We start from the raw sequence: 20,342 nt of genomic DNA on the forward strand, positions 1-20,342 counted from the left end.
AGCAGTTTTTAAAAGACACCGCTTTCCTTTCTTCCTTCCTTCCTTCCTTCCTTCCTTCCTTCCTTCCTTCCCTCCCTCCCTCCCTCCTTCCTTCCTTCCTTCCTTCCTTCCTTCCTTCCTTCCTTCCTTCCTTTTAGTGACAGGCACAGATAAGTACTAATGTTGGGGTGGGTTCAGCCCTCTCTACCACCTCTCATGGGTTAGTCTATGCTGACCTCCAGGTTCTTTTCATCAGCAGGGTAGATTATCAGGTGAACCGGAGAAGCCATCAGGGCTTCATGGACCTGAATTCAAGATGATGGAGAACTGGTCTCAGGACAGCAAGGCAGGGGACACTGGGGGTGGGAGGGGAGGGCCTGCAAAGGGTGAGTTTGGGGAGAAGCTCTGTGGGAAGTGAGTTTCTTTGTAGAATGGGAGTAAAGATCCAGCCTCTGGCACACAAGGCAAGAGATTGGGAGGAGACCCAGGAAAGAGGCATCTCGAGACATGTGGAATGGTATGGTGCCCTGGAAGAGACTTCAGTAAAACTCCAAAGGTTTGCTTGTTTTGTTTGTTTAGGGATGAAGAATGAGTATCTCTTGGGTGTGGTGGGCTACCAGGCAGCCTGCTTTATTTGCATTACACTTTAAATAAAATGAAAAAAAAAAAGAAAGAAAGTAACGTGATAGAACATAAAACTTGAAACTAAATTTCTAAAACTTAAAAATCCTAAATTTTCTGCTAGATGTTTAAAATATTTCCTGATATAAGTTTTCTATTGTAAAATTTAATTATAAATTATGAAAATAAATTCATTTACATAGGTAAACAAGTCATAATGAGTGTGTGCTGTTGGAAGAGACAATTAACTTCCTCATTTAAAATAATAATAATAATGACAAGAAGTCATTATTATTATTCTCTGCATTTAATCCTTCATCTTTCTGCTTCTCCCTATGGAAAGGAAGCCACAGGACTTCTAGAGGAAAGAATATTTTGATAAAGACAGCAAAAGCTCTGGATATTTTAACTTTTATCGTGGACATTTTCAAGCATATTCAAAAGTAGCATGTACATATTGCCAACCTTGATTCATTTATTCCCTCCAGATTATTTATTATTTCTTTACTGCTGAATCATGTTAAAGTAAATCATTTCACCTACCAATACTTCAAAATAAAGCTCTCACAGATAAGGATGCTTAAAAAAACAAAAAAGAACCAAATTTGGTCCTTCTCATTATTTTCTCCCAGTATTTTTGTACACTAGGTATGTTCCTTTCTCAAGTCAGCTAAATAGAGTCTTTGTAAAGTCACAAAAAAAGTCATAAGTAATCTCTACAGCTCCTATGAATCCTTCATACACCTCCTCTCCAATCTGCTTCTCAATCCATGAGCTGGGCCTTACCAGGTCTGTGTTCAAGGACAGTAAACTGAAGTCCAAAGAGTTGACATGTCTCGTTAAAGCTCTCATGGCTGCAAAACTTCATGTGGGTCTCTGACTCAAAGCCCAGGTGGCAACTAGTGGAGCATCTTCTGTATATCCTTCCTTCACTTCATCTTTCCTCCACTTCATCCTTCCTTCACTCCTGTCAAGGGATATTTTATTTCTCCCTAGGAATCTGCTTACCACCCAAAACAGACAGTTATTTTTCACTGTCGCTCATTCCACACAATTATTGAGCACATACGATGGGGTGGACACTGGTGTATATCCTGGGAATAAAATCAGTGGTGGTCAAAACAAACAGGGCCCATCAGACGAATAGTCACATAAAGCACTACAGGATGGTGCCTGTGATGTGAGCTATGATGGGAAACAGGGCTGAAGGGCCTCGCCCATGCCCCAAGGGCAGCTGAGCAGACTCGGGATGAGCTCCTCAGGAATCCCTGGACTGCTCAGGGAACTTGGGGCTCCACCTTCACTGCCCACAGCTTTTATGGGAAAGAGGTTGCGAGTGCAGAGCAGTCTTGGATTCTCATATTCTCAGGCCACTGCAATCATGTGCAGTGTTCTCTTCAGGAAATAATGTGCTCTGGTGTCCCTGGAGAAGAGGTGCCCTGAGAAGCCAGGGGCCTAACCTGGGGCCAAGGGGCTGCCTTGCGATGCTGACTCTCCCATGATCGCCCACTCCTTCTTTCCTGTTGCAGTTTGTGGTGGGTCGAGACGGCACCTGCGGCGTGGTGTGCGAACACTCCCCATTCGATGGCATCGTCCTGGTGCAGTGCACTGAGCATCTGCTCAAGCACATGTGAGTCTGGAGCCCAGGGCTGCCATGCTGGGTCGAAAAAAATGTGGGTGGCCGCTGGGGGCTGTGTCAATCTGGAAAGTGTCTTAGCAAGAAATGAATTTGAAAAAAATGTGCACACACACACACACACACACACACACGATGAATTTGAAACCCAGCTTTGTATGAGACATCATGTGCTTCACGGGCCATGGATAGGAGGCAGCAGATTTACGGCAGTCAGGGAGAAGCGTGGCAAGGAATTCTCAGGAACCTCTGCCTTGAGAGAGGGGAAGCCTACATCAATACCTATCGCTTATCCTGAGTCAGGGCCAGGGCCAGGCCCACGGCCGCCCCAGCACAGGGGGAGTTCTCTGAGTCTCACTGCTTCCAAATCCCAAGGTTGCTTCCTTAGCTTCCCAGCAGGGCTCCTCTGTGCCTTAAACACACGGTGTTCCTTCCTCCATTCCCAATTTTACCCATTCTCTCCTAGAATCTTCTCCCTGCATCCAAGTCTTCAATTTCTTCCACGAAACTCAGGGTCACTGAAACCTAAACCAAGCCTAGTAGGCACAAACCTTGCAGAAGAGAACAACACAGCTTGCTCTTAAATTTCTCTCCAAGTCTTCTGTAAGGGTGTAACATGGTCTAATAGGAAAACAATGAAAAGAAATAATGGGTTTTGGAGTCAGGCGGAACTGGATGGAACCCCAGCCCTGCCACTTAATGATTTTGGTGGCCTCTCTGAGCTTCAGTTTATTCATCTGCACAGTGGTTCAGGGGCAGCTCGTACCCCTTGAAACTCCGTGGCCGCAAACACTGACAGCTAAGATGATTGCAGAGAGCAAAGAAGAGATGCCTCCCACAGCTCTCTGGCCGCAGAGCCTCAGGAAGTTGCCTCTGTGCCCACAGGACACAGAGCAGGAGGAAGCTGATCCGAGCAGACTCCGTCAGTGAGCTCCCCGCCCCCCGGAGGCTGCGGTGGAAATGCTCCCCGGAAATTCAAGGCCACTTAGCCTCCTCGGCAGAAAAACTTCAACGGTAAGGACAACCTAAGTCTCCTTTCAGGGTTCCCCTAGGGACCACCCTGCCCCTGCCTACTAGCTCCCAAGGCTCCCTGGAAGTTTCCGAAGACCCCAGCTCCTCTGCCTCCCCTTGGGCTCCACCTCCTCCCCATCCCTCATGGAAATATAGTCAAACTAAAGGAGAGATATAACTCTGGGGAAATAACCTTGCTGAAGTATCCATCATTTCCATAAAATGCAAACGCAGGGCTATTTTTTTTTTTTTCTTCAGTTTCACCTGACTGAGCAGAGTCAAGGCCAGGAAATCATCCCCTGCTTTGAGGGGGAGTAATAAACAACTGGTTTGAATAGGTCATTTGAATTCAAGCTATTTCAATTTGCTTGAATTTACACTGCAACTTGACAAGGGGGCCTTTTTCCCCAAGGGGAGGGGGCCGTTCAGGCCCTAACGGGACCCAGGCAGGAGGGCCTGGGGCAGCAGTGAGCAGTGGTGGCAGCCGCATCCTGGCAACCATGTCTGCACTGTAGCTGTTGATTCTCCCATTCAGTAAGCAAGCACGAATGCATTCATTCACTGGTTTGCTCATTCATTCATCACACATGTACAGAGCTCTAGTGTGCACCAGGCCTCTAGTAAGGCTCTGAGAACACAGAAAGTTAAATACCATGGGACCTGCACTCCATATTTGAGTGGAATAAGTAGACTCCCAGGCCAAAACGTGTGACACAGTAAGATTAATGCCAAAAGCAAAAACAGCCATGCTGACCTGAACCCACAAAGATATAGAAGCTGAACTCTGTCAGGACTATGAGGGAGGGCCTTGCAGAGATGGGCCTTGAAGGATGGCTAGGAGTTCATGGTGCAAGCAGATGGGGAAGAGGCAGAAAGGTAGCTTCTTCAAGCTTGTACAAGTTCATAATGATGGGCCGGGCACGGTGGCTCAAGCCTGTAATCCCAGCACTTTGGGAGGCTGATGCGGGCGGATCACGAGGTCAGGAGATCGAGACCATCCTGGCTAACACGGTGAAACCCCGTCTCTACTAAAAATACAAAAAATTAGCCGGACATGTTGGCAGGCACCTGTAGTCCCAGCTAATTGGGAGGCTGAGGCAGGAGAATGGCGTGAACCCGGGAGGCGGAGCTTGCAGTGAGTCGAGATCCCGCCACTGCACTCCAGCCTGGGGGACAGAGAAAGACTCCGTCTCAAAAAAAAAAAAAAAAAACAAGTTCATAACGATGAAGGCTGGTTTGGAGACCAGCAAGTGAGAGAATGGCCAGAGCTGGGCCACAAAAAGGAAGTTGGGCCACACTGTGACCAGTGTCACTGTCCCTCTGTTATGGGCCTAGAGCCTGCCCTGCCAATGGTAAGGAGCCACTGGAGGGTTCTGTGCAGGGCGTATGGGGACGCCCCCGAGGAGGCTGTGGGAAGGGCACATGTGAGCAGGACAGAGTGTGGCCAGGCTGGGAAGCTGAAGAGCGGGAAGGACCCCTCCACTGGTAGCTGCCGGAGAGGGTGCCTGGCTTCAGTGGGCATGGAGGGGCCTCAGGTGTTCTATAAAGTGGTGATCCCATCTCAGCTTTGCAGCGTTGTTCAGGAGCTAAGTCAGGGGCCAGGGCAGTGAGCTGGTGGGCTGCTGAGCCCTCAGTGGGTGAAGAAGTCCACTCACTTCCAGGGACCTAAGCAGATCCCACGTTCCCCAAGGCCCCCAGCTCCACCCTCTGGAGGCTGAGGAGAGCCAGGAGAGTCCCATGGATGGGGAAGCAGGAAGCTCCTCCCTGGGGGTCCTGAGGGGCCCATACAAAGGGGTGAGGCCCGAGTGGGCACAGCTTTGGGGAGAGGTTTCCAGGTGGCTGTGGTGATAGTGAGCTCAGTCTGTCCCAGGAGTCTGTCAACAGGTAGGTCTGAGGGGCAAGTACTCATGGGAACTGGGTTTCCTCCAAGTCCCCCTGTGTTCCCAGCACCTGGCCCCACCGAGAGCTGAGCTGCTGTGAGCAGGAGGAATACTTTAAGGAGAGGCAGGCAGGGAGCATGGAGTCCCGACGGAAGGTGTGTGTGTGGGCTCGGGGTGCACACTCAAGCTATGCGCTCTCTGGTGGGGAGGCGCATAGACCTTGCCAGACACTGCTCCAGTGGGCAGTCAGTCCGGACCCCAGACTCCTGATGGAGGAGAAGATTGTTCAATATGGGGGCCAGCCAGTGCTCCAGAGTCTCAGTGCAGACTCGGAAAATGTTTCTGTTACTCTGACAGTGAATTACAAAATCCCGGGCATGTCACCTGTGTCACGGTGAGTCCCTGCCTCACTAACACAGCCAGGCCCACCTCCCCACCCACTCTCCAGAGCAGGGCCAACACCCCACTCAGCTGAGCTCACCTTGGGTCATAGTAGTCCTGGCCTGGTTTGTCTTCTGACACTTTCATAGGTCAAGGCATGTCTATGACACCTCAGTGCACTCCTGGAGGGCAGGGACTACGTCCTCACCTTCCAGAACGCTAGGACACAGACCAGGCTCAAGAAGCCCGGGGAAACCCCATGGTGCATGCATACTGTTTTGCATGCAATAAAAACATCTTTTCTTTTTCTTCCTTAGAATAGTAAAGAACCTTGACTTCATTGTCTATAAGTTTGACAACTATGGGAAAACATTCATTAAGAAGCAGAAATGCAGCCCGGATGCCTTCATCCAGGTGGCCCTCCAGCTGGCCTTCTACAGGTGAGTGAAGGTGGAGTGAGTCTGTACCCTGGAGGGCTGACGGACACAGTGCTGTAGGATCTAGGATCTAGAAGCATTTTGGAGGGAGGGTCAGCCTTCTGTGGGCCTGGAAGACTGGAGAGGGACCGAGGCTGCATGAAGGAGGAGCAGACCCAACTGGGTTACAAATCCAACCTCAGAACAAGAAGGATGTACCATCAGGGAACTGCCTGGGTGATGGCACAGGGGCACGGAGCTCCAGAGGGCTGGAGTGTAGAGCTGAGAAAAGCCAGGAGGGGATGAGGACCATGGTTGGGGTTGGGGGGCTGCTCTCCATCCCAACTTCCCCCACCTCACCCAAGCCCTATTGCTGCAACCTGTTCTTCCCCAGTCTTCCCAATCTTGCTAAGGAAATGGAACCAGCAGCCCCCGCAGCTGATCAAGACAAAGATTTTGGACTCATCCTTGATTCCGCCCTTTCTCATATCCCTGCACACTGCCATATCCGTTCTCCTCCAAGTGTTTCTCACCTGTCCTCCACTTCCACTGCCATTGGCCCCTCCCAGGCCACCATCAGCTCATGCTTAGCCAACGGCAGCACTTCCCCAGGGTCACTGCTTCCACTGTTGCCCCTGGTAATCCTGTCTTCATGAAGAGTGAACTTTGAAATATGCAAATCAGACTAGATTACTTTCCACATGAAACTTCCCAGTGCCTTCACACCAGGCTTAGAACAAAAGCCAGGCTTAGAAGTGCCCCCTGTGGACTGGCCTCACCTGAGGCCCTCCCACACCCCCAGCTCTCTCCTGCCTCCTGATCTTTGCCCTGGCTATGCCTCTGCCACCCACAGAAGGTGTGCGTGTGGGCTCGGGGTCACCACCCTCCACACGCACCAGCCCTTTCCAGCCCAGGTTCCATCCCTCAAAGCCTTTCCCCACCCCCTTATCTAACACAGCCCCTCTGGGCCCCTTGCCACCCATTCTCTGTCATACCACATTGAATTTTCTTTTTCTTTCAGGCAATTGTTACTCATGTGATTTATCTTGTTCGCAGGTTTGCTGGCTTTGTTTTCTAGACTGTCCCCACAACCCTGACATTCTGGGCATCTTGCATGCCTCTGAGTTCCTAGGACCCACACCATACCTGGCACAGAGTAGGTGCCAGAGACTGAACCACAGACGGGAGGTTTAGCCAGGAGTGGTCCGGCCAGGTCTGGGATTTAGACCTGGTGGCCCAGGTAGCTGTGTGTCGGGGAAGGTGTGAAGAGTAGGGAAATCAGGAGTGAAGGCAGGGGGAGAGGTCAATTAGCCTTACAGGAGGCGAAGAAACCAAATTGTGAAATAGATCTTCCTGGAGATGGGGCCAGCTCCTGACAGTTCCAGGGCTCCAGAAGCAGCGGCTCATCAACTGTCTGCTATGAATGGTAAAGTTCTGCCCTCAAACCTGCTTTCAGTTTGCAACTTCCGTGAAGGGCATAACGTGACCCTGCAGTAAAGCTAGGGCAAGGCATTCTCACTAATGAGCAGGCAGCAGCCGTGCGGACACAGCAGCCCAGTGTCCCCTGCAGGGCTGTAATTCTCAAGGAAGTGAGTGCAGCCACTTTGAGTGTCTGTCCTGTCAGGACACCTTGGGGAAGGCCGATGTCATCCCACATGAGGACTGGGCTTGCCGCTGAGACTTGAAGAGGCAGAAACCTCACCAGTACTGAGATGCTGCAGGACCTACCTGGCATTTGGAATGGTGGTCAGTGCCTTCTGATACTCAGAGGGCATGGGGCCGAGATAGACCGTGAGGTCAGCATCCTGCCGGAGCCTGGCCTGGGGATGCCACCGAGACCAGCTGCTCGGGACCTCTCTACTATGAGCACTTCCAAGTTTCGGATCCAGAGCTGAGGGCGACAGTGCAGCCTGCACAATGCACCCCTCCTCCACCTGCCTGTGGGCTGTGCTGTCACAGGATGAGGCCAGGAACAGACATAGCCAGAGGCTCCTGGGTTCATCGAATGGCCAAAGAGGATCTGCTTCCCATGAGCAGCATTCTTCAGGCTCTAAGCTGTAATAATCACAATTGTTTTTATCTGCCCCTAGATTCAGCAGAAACCTAGAGGCTGCCTGAATTGGGGTTGGTCAATGACTGGCCAGTGATGGCGTTTGCCTCCAGGGACCATAGAGACAGGGCAGGAGCTCCTTGCCAGAGTCTTGGGGAAATATGTCAGAGTGTACAGGAAGGTCATTCCCTTGCTCATCAAGCAAGACAGTGTCACACACCCTGCAGAACTAGACACGGCCCTCCCAAACCTCCAGGAGCCCAGCCAGTGAGGGAGAGACATGTCCTGAGAGGGCTGAGATGTGGGGCCACGACTTGCTGGGTGACACTGGGCTGTCACTGCTTCTCTCCAAGCTCTGTGTCTTTTTTCCTCCCCCACTCCCAACACCAAGGACTTTACTGAGTGGTGAGAAAGGGAGCGTGCCCCCCAGGGGTGCAAGCCCAGGGACGCTGGCCCCGTTCCCATGCATAAGGAAAAAGGAGTCCCCTGGCTGGTGGAGAAGCGGCCACTGCTGCTCCGGTAACAGTCATCAGGGAGGAGAGGCACAGCCACGGTGCCCATGGGTCTGTCAGAAGCCCAGCTGCCCCTGGAAGGGAGGGCCTGGACAGTTGTTTACGCTCACCACCACTAAGGCCCCTCCCTGCCTCCCTCTGGAGGTCATGCTTGAATCAGTTTAAATAAAACAGGATTCCCTCATGGGTGGGAATGATTAATTACACAATTATTCCATTCTGTGCTATTCATCAAACACTTAGGTCTCACAGAAAACTCTAGGTTTCCCACCAGGTTGGGAATTTTTTTTGAAGCGCTACCCGTCATTTCTTTATTTTATGTCAGTGCAGCATCCCCGGGTGTATACAAGCAAACGTGGCTCTCCGTGTGGGAGACTCCCCAGCGTCGTCTTTGGGAATTCCCTCTAGAATTCTATTAATATTAAAATGAAATATTCTGCCAAGTCAAGTCAAGGCGTGAAAATAAAGCTTGCTGAGACGATTTTTCTTTCTGAGTTTATGATTTCCCAAGAATAAATTACCACGTACCATTCTTCCTTCATCCCACGCAGGCTCCACCAAAGACTGGTACCCACCTACGAGAGCGCGTCCATCCGCCGATTCCAGGAGGGACGCGTGGACAACATCAGATCGGCCACTCCAGAGGCACAGGCTTTTGTGAGAGCCATGACTGACCACAAGGCTGCTGTGCCAGTAAGTCCCGCCCCATCCCACAACCCCAGGAGGCCAGTGAGGCTGCTGTGGGTTGCCCTGGGTTGCCGTGAGCTCGGCCCTCTGACCACCAGATGCTTTGGCTCCAAGCAGCCTTTTAAACCCCGCGCTGCCTCTGTGTTCTGTTGACAGGCTTCTGAGAAGCTTCTGCTCCTGAAGGACGCCATCTGTGCCCAGACTGCATACACAGTCATGGTGAGTGACGTCACACCACCTCACAACACTGTACTTGAGCTGTGCCTGGGGCCTGCCAGAATGGGCACCATGGCATGAGACCCTGTGTAAGGGCCCAGCCACCTGTTACTTAGGGACTTGGCAAGGCCACTTCACCACTCAGTCTCTTGTTTCTTCGTTTTAGAACCTAAGTAACATAGCATTCCTGCTTTTGACATGGATTTTATAAGAATACAAAAGTTACCACTTTTCAAACCCTTTGAAACAACCATAATGATAATAATAGCACCTAATATGTATAGCATCTTGCAGTTTATACAAGAGGAGTCAACTGTGAAGGGAAGGGGCTCAAGCCTGGCAAGCGGTGGGGGTCACACACCTTCCCCAATCTCAGGCAACGCAGTATCTGTTCCCACCTAGGGCTGCTTTTGCCTCTTATTCTCTGTATATTCATTTATACTACCTGTGAATGAAAAGTCTTTGCTGAAAATTAATAGGGAAATCAAACTTGCAAGGGAAATGTTTCTCTAGCTTAGAGAAATAATTTATTTTCTGGCCCTGCAAAGCTATTGTTTACAATAGCAAAATAGAGAATAAGCAGCAACTTGGGCTGCTCATCAACACCTTCATTGCAAGTCATTCTAATACAGTCTTTGAAGGATCATATAATCTATGAGAAGAAGCTGAAGAAATTTCACTATAGATACTTGAAAACAGAAACAATGCATTTCTGGATTTTAGAACTAGCCAACATAGACTTCTCTCTAATTCAGTTGCTAGGTCCCTAATTCATCTAAATACTTAAGTGTTTGTTCTATTTGGGGAAAATGTAGCACCCACTCATGTATTCAGTGGGTTTTTTGTGGTTTTTTTTGTCTTCATACTTTATACCAGGCAAGGTGCTGGGTGCTAGGAAACAAAATATGAAGTCCATAAGCCCTGTCCTTAGGGAGGTTACCATGTAGTTGGGAGAAGAGGCCCTTCAACGTGAACACCAATCCCATGTGAAAAGAGCCCTCAGAAAGTAGCAGGGGACATGGAGGAGCCAGCTGTTTCCTCTGCTTGGGAAAGCCAGGAAGAATTCCCAGGGGAAGTGGTGCTTCCTGTGAGCCACAAAGGATGAAGAGAGGCTTGTCAGGCAGACACAGAAGGGAAAGATGGCTCAAGAAGGGCACCACATGCAAAGGCTGAGAGCCTTAAGAGAATAAAACCCATTCGAGGAAAAGCAGAGCACAGCTTGCAAAGGACAGTGGAGCAGGGGAGATGTTGGATTTCCCTGCTACAAAGTGGGTGGAAGAAGGACTGGTTGGAATTGGGGGTGGGAATCTTTGCTGAGAGGCAGAGTTGCTGGTTAAGAACCTTTTCAATGTGGAGGAAGAGCTGGTGTTTGGACTGGAGTAGGACAGGGGCAGGGTGAAGGGGAAGATGTAAACTCCTCCTCTTGGTGGAAGAAACTCTTTGCACATGGTGGACTGCACACGGGGTTACTATCACTCTCTCTGAAACCCTCCAAAAACAACAGCAAGGGATTTTTGAAAGCCATAAATACACCAGGGCAAAGAGAACGGGAAAGGAGTGGCAGCAACGTTTTAGAGCTGGAAAGTAGAACACATGGCGACTGACTCAGCAAACAGTGAGAGAAGCTTGGGATACTGGGTAATTTATGAAGAACAGATAATTATTTTTTATTGTTGTGGAGGTTGGACGTCCAAGATCAAGGTGCCAGAAGGTTCAGTGTCTGCCAAAGCCTGCCCTGTGCTTCCAAGATGGCGCCATGTTGCTGCATTCTCCTGAGGGGACAAGCGCTGTGTCCTCACATAGTGGAAGGTGGAAAGGCCGAGGGCTGAACACTGTGTGCAGCCTCTTGTTTAACGGCCTTAAACCCATTCATGACCTAATCGCCTCCTGAAGGTCCCACCTTCTAATACTATCATACCATTAAGTTTCAACACATGAAGTTTGGACAGGACCCAAACATCCAAACCATAGCAGTTGATAATCTGTATAAAAAGTAGTTAGACCCTCAGTTCCTCTCTACCACCCCAGGCAGCCAGGCTACTAGCCCCCCTCCCCAGCGGTGGGCTAGAAGTTCATTCTCTGGAGAGGCTGAAGCAGAAGGACTCTAGACTTAAGGACACTAGGCACAGCTGAGGGAGGGAATACTGTATGGAAATTAGTTGGTTAATTAAAGTCTTATTACTTTCTTCTTACTTACTACTAAGCCCTCCAGCCACTCAGCTCCATACACACTGGGAACTAGCTCTGTAACCACCCCTCACCAAGCAGGAGATTATAAGATTTCTCTGTGGTAAAACTGAGCAGGCCAAGAGAGAACACTCACAGAAACTGATGGTTGGGGCCCACAGTGAAAGAGCCTAGTCAGCAGGTGAGGTAGTGGTTTGCCAAGAGGCAGAGCTGCTAGTTAAGAACCATTTTAATATTGAAGAAGAGCTACTGTAAGGACAGTGAAGCCCCCAGGTTAACAAATACATCATCACACATAAATCTTCTAATCATATTGTCAGTGCTTTATTCTTAAATACAAATAGCCATAGATCCTCCGACATTGAGGAGACATAAAAGAGTAAAACCAACACCAACAAACATTTTTGCTAGTTAAAAAAATTTTTTAATTAAAAAAATCTTTTTTAAAAAAACTTGAAATGGACCAGGCACAGTGGCTCATGCCTGTAATCCCAGCAATTTGGGAGGCCAAGGCAGGCAGATCACCTGAGGTCAGGAGATCAAGACCAGCCTGGCCAACATGGTGAAACCCCGTCTTTACTAAAAATACAAAAAAGGCTAGGTGCGGTGGCTCACACCTTTAATCCCAGCACTTTGGGAGGCTGAGGCGGGCGGATCACCTGAGGTCAGGAGTTCAAGTCCAGCCTGACCAACATGGAGAAACCCCTTCTCTACTAAAAATACAAAAAATTAGCCAGGCGTGGTTGCGCATGCCTGCAATCCCAGCTACTCAGGAAGGCTGAAGCAGGAGAATAGCTTGAACCCGGCAGGTGGAGGTTGCAGTGAGCCAAGATCGTGCCATTGTACTTCAGCCTGGGCAACAAGAGTGAAACTCCATCTCAAAAAACAAAACAAAACAAAAACACCAGCACCACCACCAACAAAATTATCCAGGTGTGGTGGCACATGCCTCTAATCCCAGCTACTAGGGAGGCTGAGGCAGGAGAATCACTTGAACCTGGGAGTCAGAGGTTGCAGTGAGCTGAGATTGCACCACTGCACTCCAGCCTGGGCAACACAGCAAGACTCCTTCTCAAAAAACAAACAAACAAACAAACAAAAACTTGAAATGAAAAAAGTACAAGAAACAATTGAACAGTTTAAAAGTGATCATTGAGATTCTTTGAAAAATAAAAGGAGTTATTACATCTATATATGATAGGAAACTAAAAACATTTTTCAGGAAATAAAAATAACTCTGGGGGAAAATATGGTAGAAAAAAATTCAGTGGAAGAATTAGAAGATAATCTGAGACAATATCCCCAAAATATCAACACAACAAAGAGATGAAATATAAGAGAGAAAAGAGGCTTAGTCCAGGAGAATAATATTCCAAATAACTTGCTTAATAGATGGAAAATACTCACAGCAAAGGAAATTTCACAACACTAAAGATGAAGAGAAGATTCTAAAATCTATCAGAGGATAAAAAAATCAAATACAAAGATCAATAAAAAAGATGTAATTAATTTCTGAACAGCATCATTGGAAGGTGGAAGATAAAAAGAGCAGTGTCTTCAAATTCTGAGAGAACGTGACCTTCAACACACATTTCATACCCAGCTAAACTGTCATCAAGTTTGAAGATACATCAAAGATATTTTTAGACAGAGAAAGTCTCAAACATTTTACTTATTAAGCACCATTTCTCATAAAGCTACTGGAGAATGTAGACTTCTAAAGTGAGAAAATAAAACATAAAAGAGGAAATCATAGGCTCAAAAATATCAGAAGATTTAACACAAGAAAAAGATAGAGGGATGCCCCCAGGACGATAGTAAAAGGAGATCACAAATCAACAGTTGTTAAGTACACCTAGAGAGCAATCAGTCCATAAAGAAGCAAGCAGTGAGAGGATGAATGAAATTCTTGCTGCATGTTTAGGAATCAATTAGAAACAGATACATGGGGCCTGGCACAGTGGCTCATGCCTGTAATCCTAGCACCTTGGGAGGCCGAGGCAGGTGGATCACCTGAGGTCAGGAATTCAAGACCAGCCTGGCCAACATGGCAAAACCCCATCTCTACTAAAAATACGAAAAAGAGCTGGGTGTGGTGGCACATACCTGTAATCCTAGCTACTCAGGAGGCTGAGGCAGGAGAATCACTTGAACCCAGGGGGTGGAAGTTGCAGTGAGCCGAGATCACGCCACTTCACTCCAGCCTGGGTGAAAGAGCAAAACTCTGTCTCAAAAGTAAATAAATAAATAAATAAATAAAAGAAATAGATACATGGAAAGCTAAGGATGTAAAAAAATAATTTATACATTGTCAATTCTAGGGAAAACAAAAAATTCAATAAGAAAGGAAATCTAATCATAGTACACTACATGACCCAGCTGTGAATACTTGCTTAATTATACTTATGTATATCATTCTGTATACATGAGTATACTGTATCTTGATCAAACTACAAAGAGTTAAAACATAATCTTATTGGGAAGATGGGAGAGTAGAAGTGTGCTGGGGGAGCAGGGTCATAAAAGAGCTGAAATTGGCCAGGCACAGTGGCTCATGCCTGTAATCCCAGCACTTTGGGAGGCTGAGGCAGGTGGATCACGAGGACAGGAGATCGAGATCATCCTGGCTAACACGGTGAAACCCCACCTCTACTAAAAATACAAAAAAATTAGCCAGGCGTGGTGGCGGGTGCCTGTAGTCCCAGCTACTCAGGAGGCTGAGGCAGGAGAATGGCGTGAACCCAGGAGGTGGAGGTTGCAGTGAGCCGAGATCATGCCACTGCACTCCAGCCTAGGTGACAGAGCGAGACTCTATCTCAAAAAAAAAAAAAAAAGCTGAAATTTCACTGTCTATAACAAGAAGATTATAGGTAAAACTGAGAAATTCAGTAGTGGTAACCTAAGCATATGTTTAGAGGAAAGAAAGTATATACCCAAAAGAAATAGCTAAAAGACTGTAAGGAATTGCCTCTATGGGGTAGGAATCCGTGCTGGCAAAACGACGTAGGCTTTTGGTTTATTTGGATTTCTAAATGATATAAATATATGACAATAACAACTTTAAATTTATTATAATGTCTAGGAAAACACCCTCCAAAGCATTGCCATAGGGTTGTGTTAACAATTTTAAGTTGATGAGAACAACCAAATCAAAGAGATGGGTTTGGGGAAAGGAGAGATACAAAGATGCTTAGGATGTGAATCTGATGTGTGGTTGGACATGGAGGGTAAGGAAAGGGGGAAAGAAGCAAGGAAACCTAATAACTGGTAAGCATATTTGCCAGTGGTCATGGAGAAATAAAGTTCCAATGGCAAGGTGGTCCAGAGCCCCCATCACTTACTCTCTCACTGTTCTATGTTTTTCCTTCCTCACACTTGGTTTACGATCATGTTTTTTTGCATGGTTGATGAAATCTGCCCCCCACTACACCATAAGCTCCACAAGGACTGAGTCTACAACTGTCTTGTTCTCTGTGTGGCTACAGGACCTGCAGCACCAGGCATATAGTAGGCACTCAATGAAGATTCCCTAAATGAATGAATGAAAGACTGAATTATAAGTCATTTTACTCGTTATTACTCATGGCTCTGAGCCAAACAACCTGTGAACTCAGTCTCTCTTGCTACAGTTATTCCAAGGTGGTGAAAAGAGGGGTGAGTTGATTGTTCACAAGGAAGCTGCTTCTATGGACCAACACAAATCAGGAATTAAATAGAGGAAACCAGAGAAATTAAAAGAGTGGTCTCCTTCATAGATGGGCTCACCGTTCTTTCCTTCTGTCCTAACAGGCAGGGCACGTCTAAAGTGAGCTGTGGTTGTGTAATGTTTGTCTTTTCACCCTCTAATTAGGTGGGTTCAGAGAGACCAGAGCCTGAGTCATCTTTATGCATTCATTCGCAACTGAAAGAGAACAGCTGTCAAATCCCTAAACGTGCCTTGTAAACCTATACCAAGTTCATTGTGAATGGGAAGTTTCCTCCTGTGCAGGGCTTTGACAGCTAAGTGGCCATCCTACAGAACTGTGAAACCCCAAGAGTTACTCACAGTTACCCTGATGTTGACCCAAAAGTGATTGCTATGGGTCAGGGTGGCCCCGAGTCTCCATCAGCCCCTAGAATTGCTCCAAAGAAACATGTAGTCCAAAAAACCAGTGTGCATACTAAATACCCAGCCTCAAGTGGGGGAGCTGTAGAATGAGTACCCAGCCCCAACTTCCAGACACCTCACCCTCCGTGAACCCCTCCTACATTGACATCCTGGAGCTTTCTCTATATTTCTATCCTTTGATAAAAGTTTAAATATCTTGTGATTAAAAGAAAAAGAACTTTTATCATTCAACTGGCTCTTTCCCCTTGAAAATGTCAGCTGAGCCTGCTAAGGGGTCTAGTTCCTGTCTCAAAACGATTTCTTAGATTATGGATCCAGTTTAAATGAATTGATCCTGAGCCATGAAATAGCAGCCAAGATTCAGGAACAGATCTCACACACTCTATCCTCTATCTCTTGTTCCCTGGGCTCCTGCTGGAGGAGACAGCGCTGGTTGTGGTGAGAGTCTGTTCAGGACAGCCTGGAACACCCTTCACAATGCTTGCACAGGATCCAGCAGTCCCCAAGCCCTGCACACAGCCTTCTTCCCAAACTCTCTCCCTGCCCAAGCAGTTGGTAGTTGAGATGGCCAGGCCAGCCCCATTCTTTCCACTTAAGAGAACCAGGCGGATATAGATGTGGAGGGAATGCTCAGACTCACTAACCTTTAGCTCAGACATCTCAAGCTAGAACCCAACCTGCTCTGGACTCATTCAGTGCATGTAGAAATGCTCAAGGGCCCGGGAGCAGAGGTCGCATGGTACAGCGGTCAGTCCTGAGCAGCCACTCATACACATTGTTGGCAGCAGGCACTGGGTAAGCAAGAGCCATGGCTGCTAGAGTCACCAGTAGTCCTGTAGACTAGAGAGGAGGGAACAAGGAGGTGCAGGGGGCCCACTTCTCATCTCCTGTTCTTTGTCCCCAACTACACAGGCCATAACAGGGATGGCCATTGACAACCACCTGCTGGCGCTGCGGGAGCTGGCCCGGGCCGTGTGCAAGGAGCTGCCTGAGATGTTCACGGATGAAACCTACCTGATGAGCAACCAGTTTGTCCTCTCCACTAGCCAGGTACAGCCCCGTGCAGCTATCGCCCAAGAGTAGTGTAGTCAGTAAGCTTTCTAAAGAGCAGTGACAACAAGCCCACTAGCTGGAGTCAGGCAAATCCTGCCTCTGCTTTTTCTGAACGATGTGACCTTCAGCAAAATGATCTGAATGTTCATTAGAAGATGGTTTACTGACCAGGCTTGGTGGCTTACAACTATAATCCCAACACCTTGGGAGGTTGAGGCAGGAGGATTGCTTGAGCCCAGGAGTTTGAGACCAGCCTGGGCAACATGGGGAGACCTCATCTCCCTATTTTTAAAAATTAGATAGGCATGGTGGTGTGTGCCTGAAGTCCCAGCTACTAAAGAGGCTGAAATAAGAGGATTGCTTGAGCTGGGGAGGTGGAAATTGCAGTGAACCCTGGATTGCACCACTGCATTCCAGCACAGGTGACAGAGCGAGACCTTGTCTCAAAAAAAGAAAAAAAGAAGAAGGTTTCCCATCTCCTGAGTGGGAGTAATCAGCAGACCCTACTTAGCCGAGGTGGAGACAGTACAGGAACACACCCATTCTGGTGCCCTAACCATTACACCTTACTACCTTTCAATCTATTACTGCGGTTTCCACGGGCTCTGACGCCCAGCAGGTCTGCAGTGAAGTCTTGGCTTGGCCAGATACAACGATGTAGGGAGAAAGCCTAGCCCAGGGCCTGGCATGGACAGGGCCCTCTAAATAGGTCACAGATATTATTATAAAGGGCCACACGACCAACAGCAGAACATTCATGGCCAGCCCAACATCTAACCAATGCGTCAGGGTGTCCTGTATGAGAGCCACTGCCACAAAGATAGAATGCAATCCATTAGAGAGAGGTCGTGGTTTAGGAGGGGAAATGCCCCACAGCCATCAATTTACTAAAATGCCACCTCATCTGCGAAAGGCTGGATGTGGGCAGTACTGGGGTTGATAAGCTGTGTTTGAGGACAGAAGCCCACTCAGTAATTGGATGTTGTCATTATGGCAGTGAGCATGCAGACGTGAATAAACGAGGACAGAACACAGCACCATAAATTTCTCAGGAAATCATCCATGGGCAAAAAGTGCTTTGGAATGGCTTTATGGCCTTCGGCTATTGCACGGCAAATTTATCTGACAATGCGGTGACTCTATTAGCAAGACTAATGGTTTGTTCTGCCCCATTAAAACAGCCAGTGTCGCTTCCGAAGGCCTCAGCACACAGCACTAGAAACCTGTAGGTTTAAAACAAACCAGGCCCTGCACCTGCCCAAGAATCCTTTCTATTTTTTTCCCTAGGACCAGCTAATAAAATTAATCTGGGGTGTGGGAGTTTTGTTGTTTTCCAACTGGAAAGCAGCATTTATGGCTTGAATGCTTTCAGAAACATACTTTCTTGGTTTGTGATCTGGATTACAAAATCTCGGCACTCTGATTCAAAACATACTAGGTGCATAAGTAAAACTCCAGTTGATGGCAATCTTTGAAACACCCAACGCTGGGTAATTGTGCATGGCCAGGCTGCAGGGAGAAATCAGAGCAGCCAGGCAATACTGACAGTAATTAAGGATCTGGGGGAAATCGACAGAGAGGATGGGCCAGATTTCCTCCAGTTCATAAATTCCTCCCTCCAGAAAGCATCTAACTGTGGGGTGCCACCAGGGGACTATTTAGTAAATTACCTGATTGCCTCCGTGCCTCAAATGGCCCCCAGGTGAAGTGGAGACTCAGCCCAAGACCTAGCACCAGGTCACTCTGGGAGCTTCCAACTCCACAAGTAGAGCCTATTGCACACCAGGGAGTGGGCTTGGGGCCCCTCATCCTCTGATATCATGCAGTTAGATGGGTCTGTTTTTATGACTCTGGCTGTGTCCATCCATGCTGAAGCAATCACTTGATTTGGTTAATTCAGTCAAACCCCCAGGTGGAAAATAGAGAAGCCAAGCCCAGTCGAGGCTGGCAGGCTGCATTCCAGAACAAGCAGCTCCTGACCTGTCCTCTTCTCCAGGTGCCCACAACCATGGAGATGTTCTGCTGCTATGGTCCTGTGGTCCCAAATGGGTATGGTGCCTGCTACAACCCCCAGCCAGAGACCATCCTTTTCTGCATCTCCAGCTTTCACAGCTGCAAAGAGACGACTTCTAGCAAGTTTGCAAAAGCTGTGGAAGAAAGCCTCATTGACATGAGAGACCTCTGCAGTCTGCCGCCGCCTGCTGAGAGCAAGCCATTGGCAACACAGGAAAAAGCCACAAGGCCCAGCCAGGGACACCAGCCTTGACTCCTACCACTAGGTTTCACCTCCCAAACTCAGCCTCTAGAGCAGCCAGACTCTGCCGATCCCCGCTCCCATCCCTTACCCCAGCTTTCCACAGCTCCCTGTCCTCAGGGTCCAACCCACAGACCACGCAGAGACATCTCACACAGCCAGAGTGTTAGGAGGAAAGGGTCCCCTCTTCATGCATAGGAATCATCATTTTCAAGGTGCCTTTGGGCCTGCACACTGGGAAATGGAACCGGCCTGGCTCAGAGGCAGCTTGGATGCACTGGGGAACCACACTAAGGACTCCTTCTGTGGTCCTTGGAAGCTTAGTGTTCATGTCTCCTTCCCCAGCAGGACCTAGTGTGTTCAGGTGATGCTTCTGCCCAATGAAAGGATGAGTCACTCTATTACATACAATGTACCTAAATGAGTTAGGAAGGAAGAGGCTAACTCCAGGTCATTACCTCTTTTCTTTTTTTGGGGAGGGAAGGCTGTGTTTTGAGATTCAGAGCATTCCTATCGTGGCATTCCCAGTGTCTCCACTGAGCCGTACGGTCCTGCAAGCACCCACTCTTCCTACACACACCACAGAGCCCAAGTCCATTTAAAATATAGTGACTTGGGCCCACAAACACATTTCTGCTTTCGTGCCCAGGGGCAGCCTTCTGTTGAGCTCAGAAAATTGTGTCCAGGTATTCTGAAAGGAAAAAAAATTTATCTGTGACTGCCCTGGAGTTGCTGCCACTCTCTGCTTAGCAGGCGGCATCAGGGCCAGTCCAAGATGAGTAAACTGCACAGCCCCAAGCAGATGGTACCTGGTGCCGGTGGGTTTGCAGAGGACCTGGTCCCTTCCCAGGGTCCTGCCATTTGCATTTTTTCTGCATCTTTTCCCCTCTCCTCCCCTCCTACATGCTCCAGTAGGTGAAGAGAGATGGTTACTTTGGGTTTTTCTGTTATCTGTTTTAAGACAGAGATTTTTAAGAAAACCACCCTGACATTAATTTCAGAAAATCTTAGTGATTCAAGCAGGACCCTTAGGCAGCTGGGCTCCCTTATTTGGAGCAGGCTATCCAGGGACTCTGACAAAAACCCATGTGGTAGAGCCTAGAGCAGGGCTCTCTTCTGGCCTCAGGGACTGAGGGGACAGCTGGCAAGGAGCAGGGTTGGGAGGAGGGCACAGCCTTGTCCAGAGTCAACCCCAGCCCCAGCCCTAGCTCCAACTCCAGCCCCAGCTCCAGCTCCAGCATGGGCAAGACAGGCAGGTCAGCAGAGGCAGAGTTGAGATGTCTTGAGAGACTGTGATGATAGAAGAAACGCAAGAGGCACTTCCCATTAGAGCACATTTTTATGGGAAGTC

At 48.4% G+C, this 20,342-nt stretch overlaps 1 protein-coding gene across 1 annotated transcript in view; it reads left to right on the forward strand.

Moving 5' to 3' along the window:
- CHAT (choline O-acetyltransferase) overlaps positions 1-19,062 on the forward strand; it is a 52,699-nt gene extending 33,637 nt beyond the window's left edge. Inside the window, 7 exon segments of the mRNA XM_032171447.2 lie at positions 2,130-2,230; positions 3,122-3,250; positions 5,826-5,948; positions 9,038-9,179; positions 9,330-9,392; positions 16,597-16,734; positions 18,734-19,062. Coding sequence (XP_032027338.1) covers positions 2,130-2,230; positions 3,122-3,250; positions 5,826-5,948; positions 9,038-9,179; positions 9,330-9,392; positions 16,597-16,734; positions 18,734-19,003 — 966 coding nt within the window. The 3' untranslated portion in view covers positions 19,004-19,062.
- Positions 19,063-20,342: the final 1,280 nt, after the last annotated feature.

The sequence above is a fragment of the Hylobates moloch genome, unplaced genomic scaffold, assembly GCF_009828535.3.
Source record: "Hylobates moloch isolate HMO894 unplaced genomic scaffold, HMol_V3 SCAFFOLD_3, whole genome shotgun sequence".
Taxonomy (NCBI): Eukaryota; Metazoa; Chordata; class Mammalia; order Primates; family Hylobatidae; genus Hylobates; species Hylobates moloch.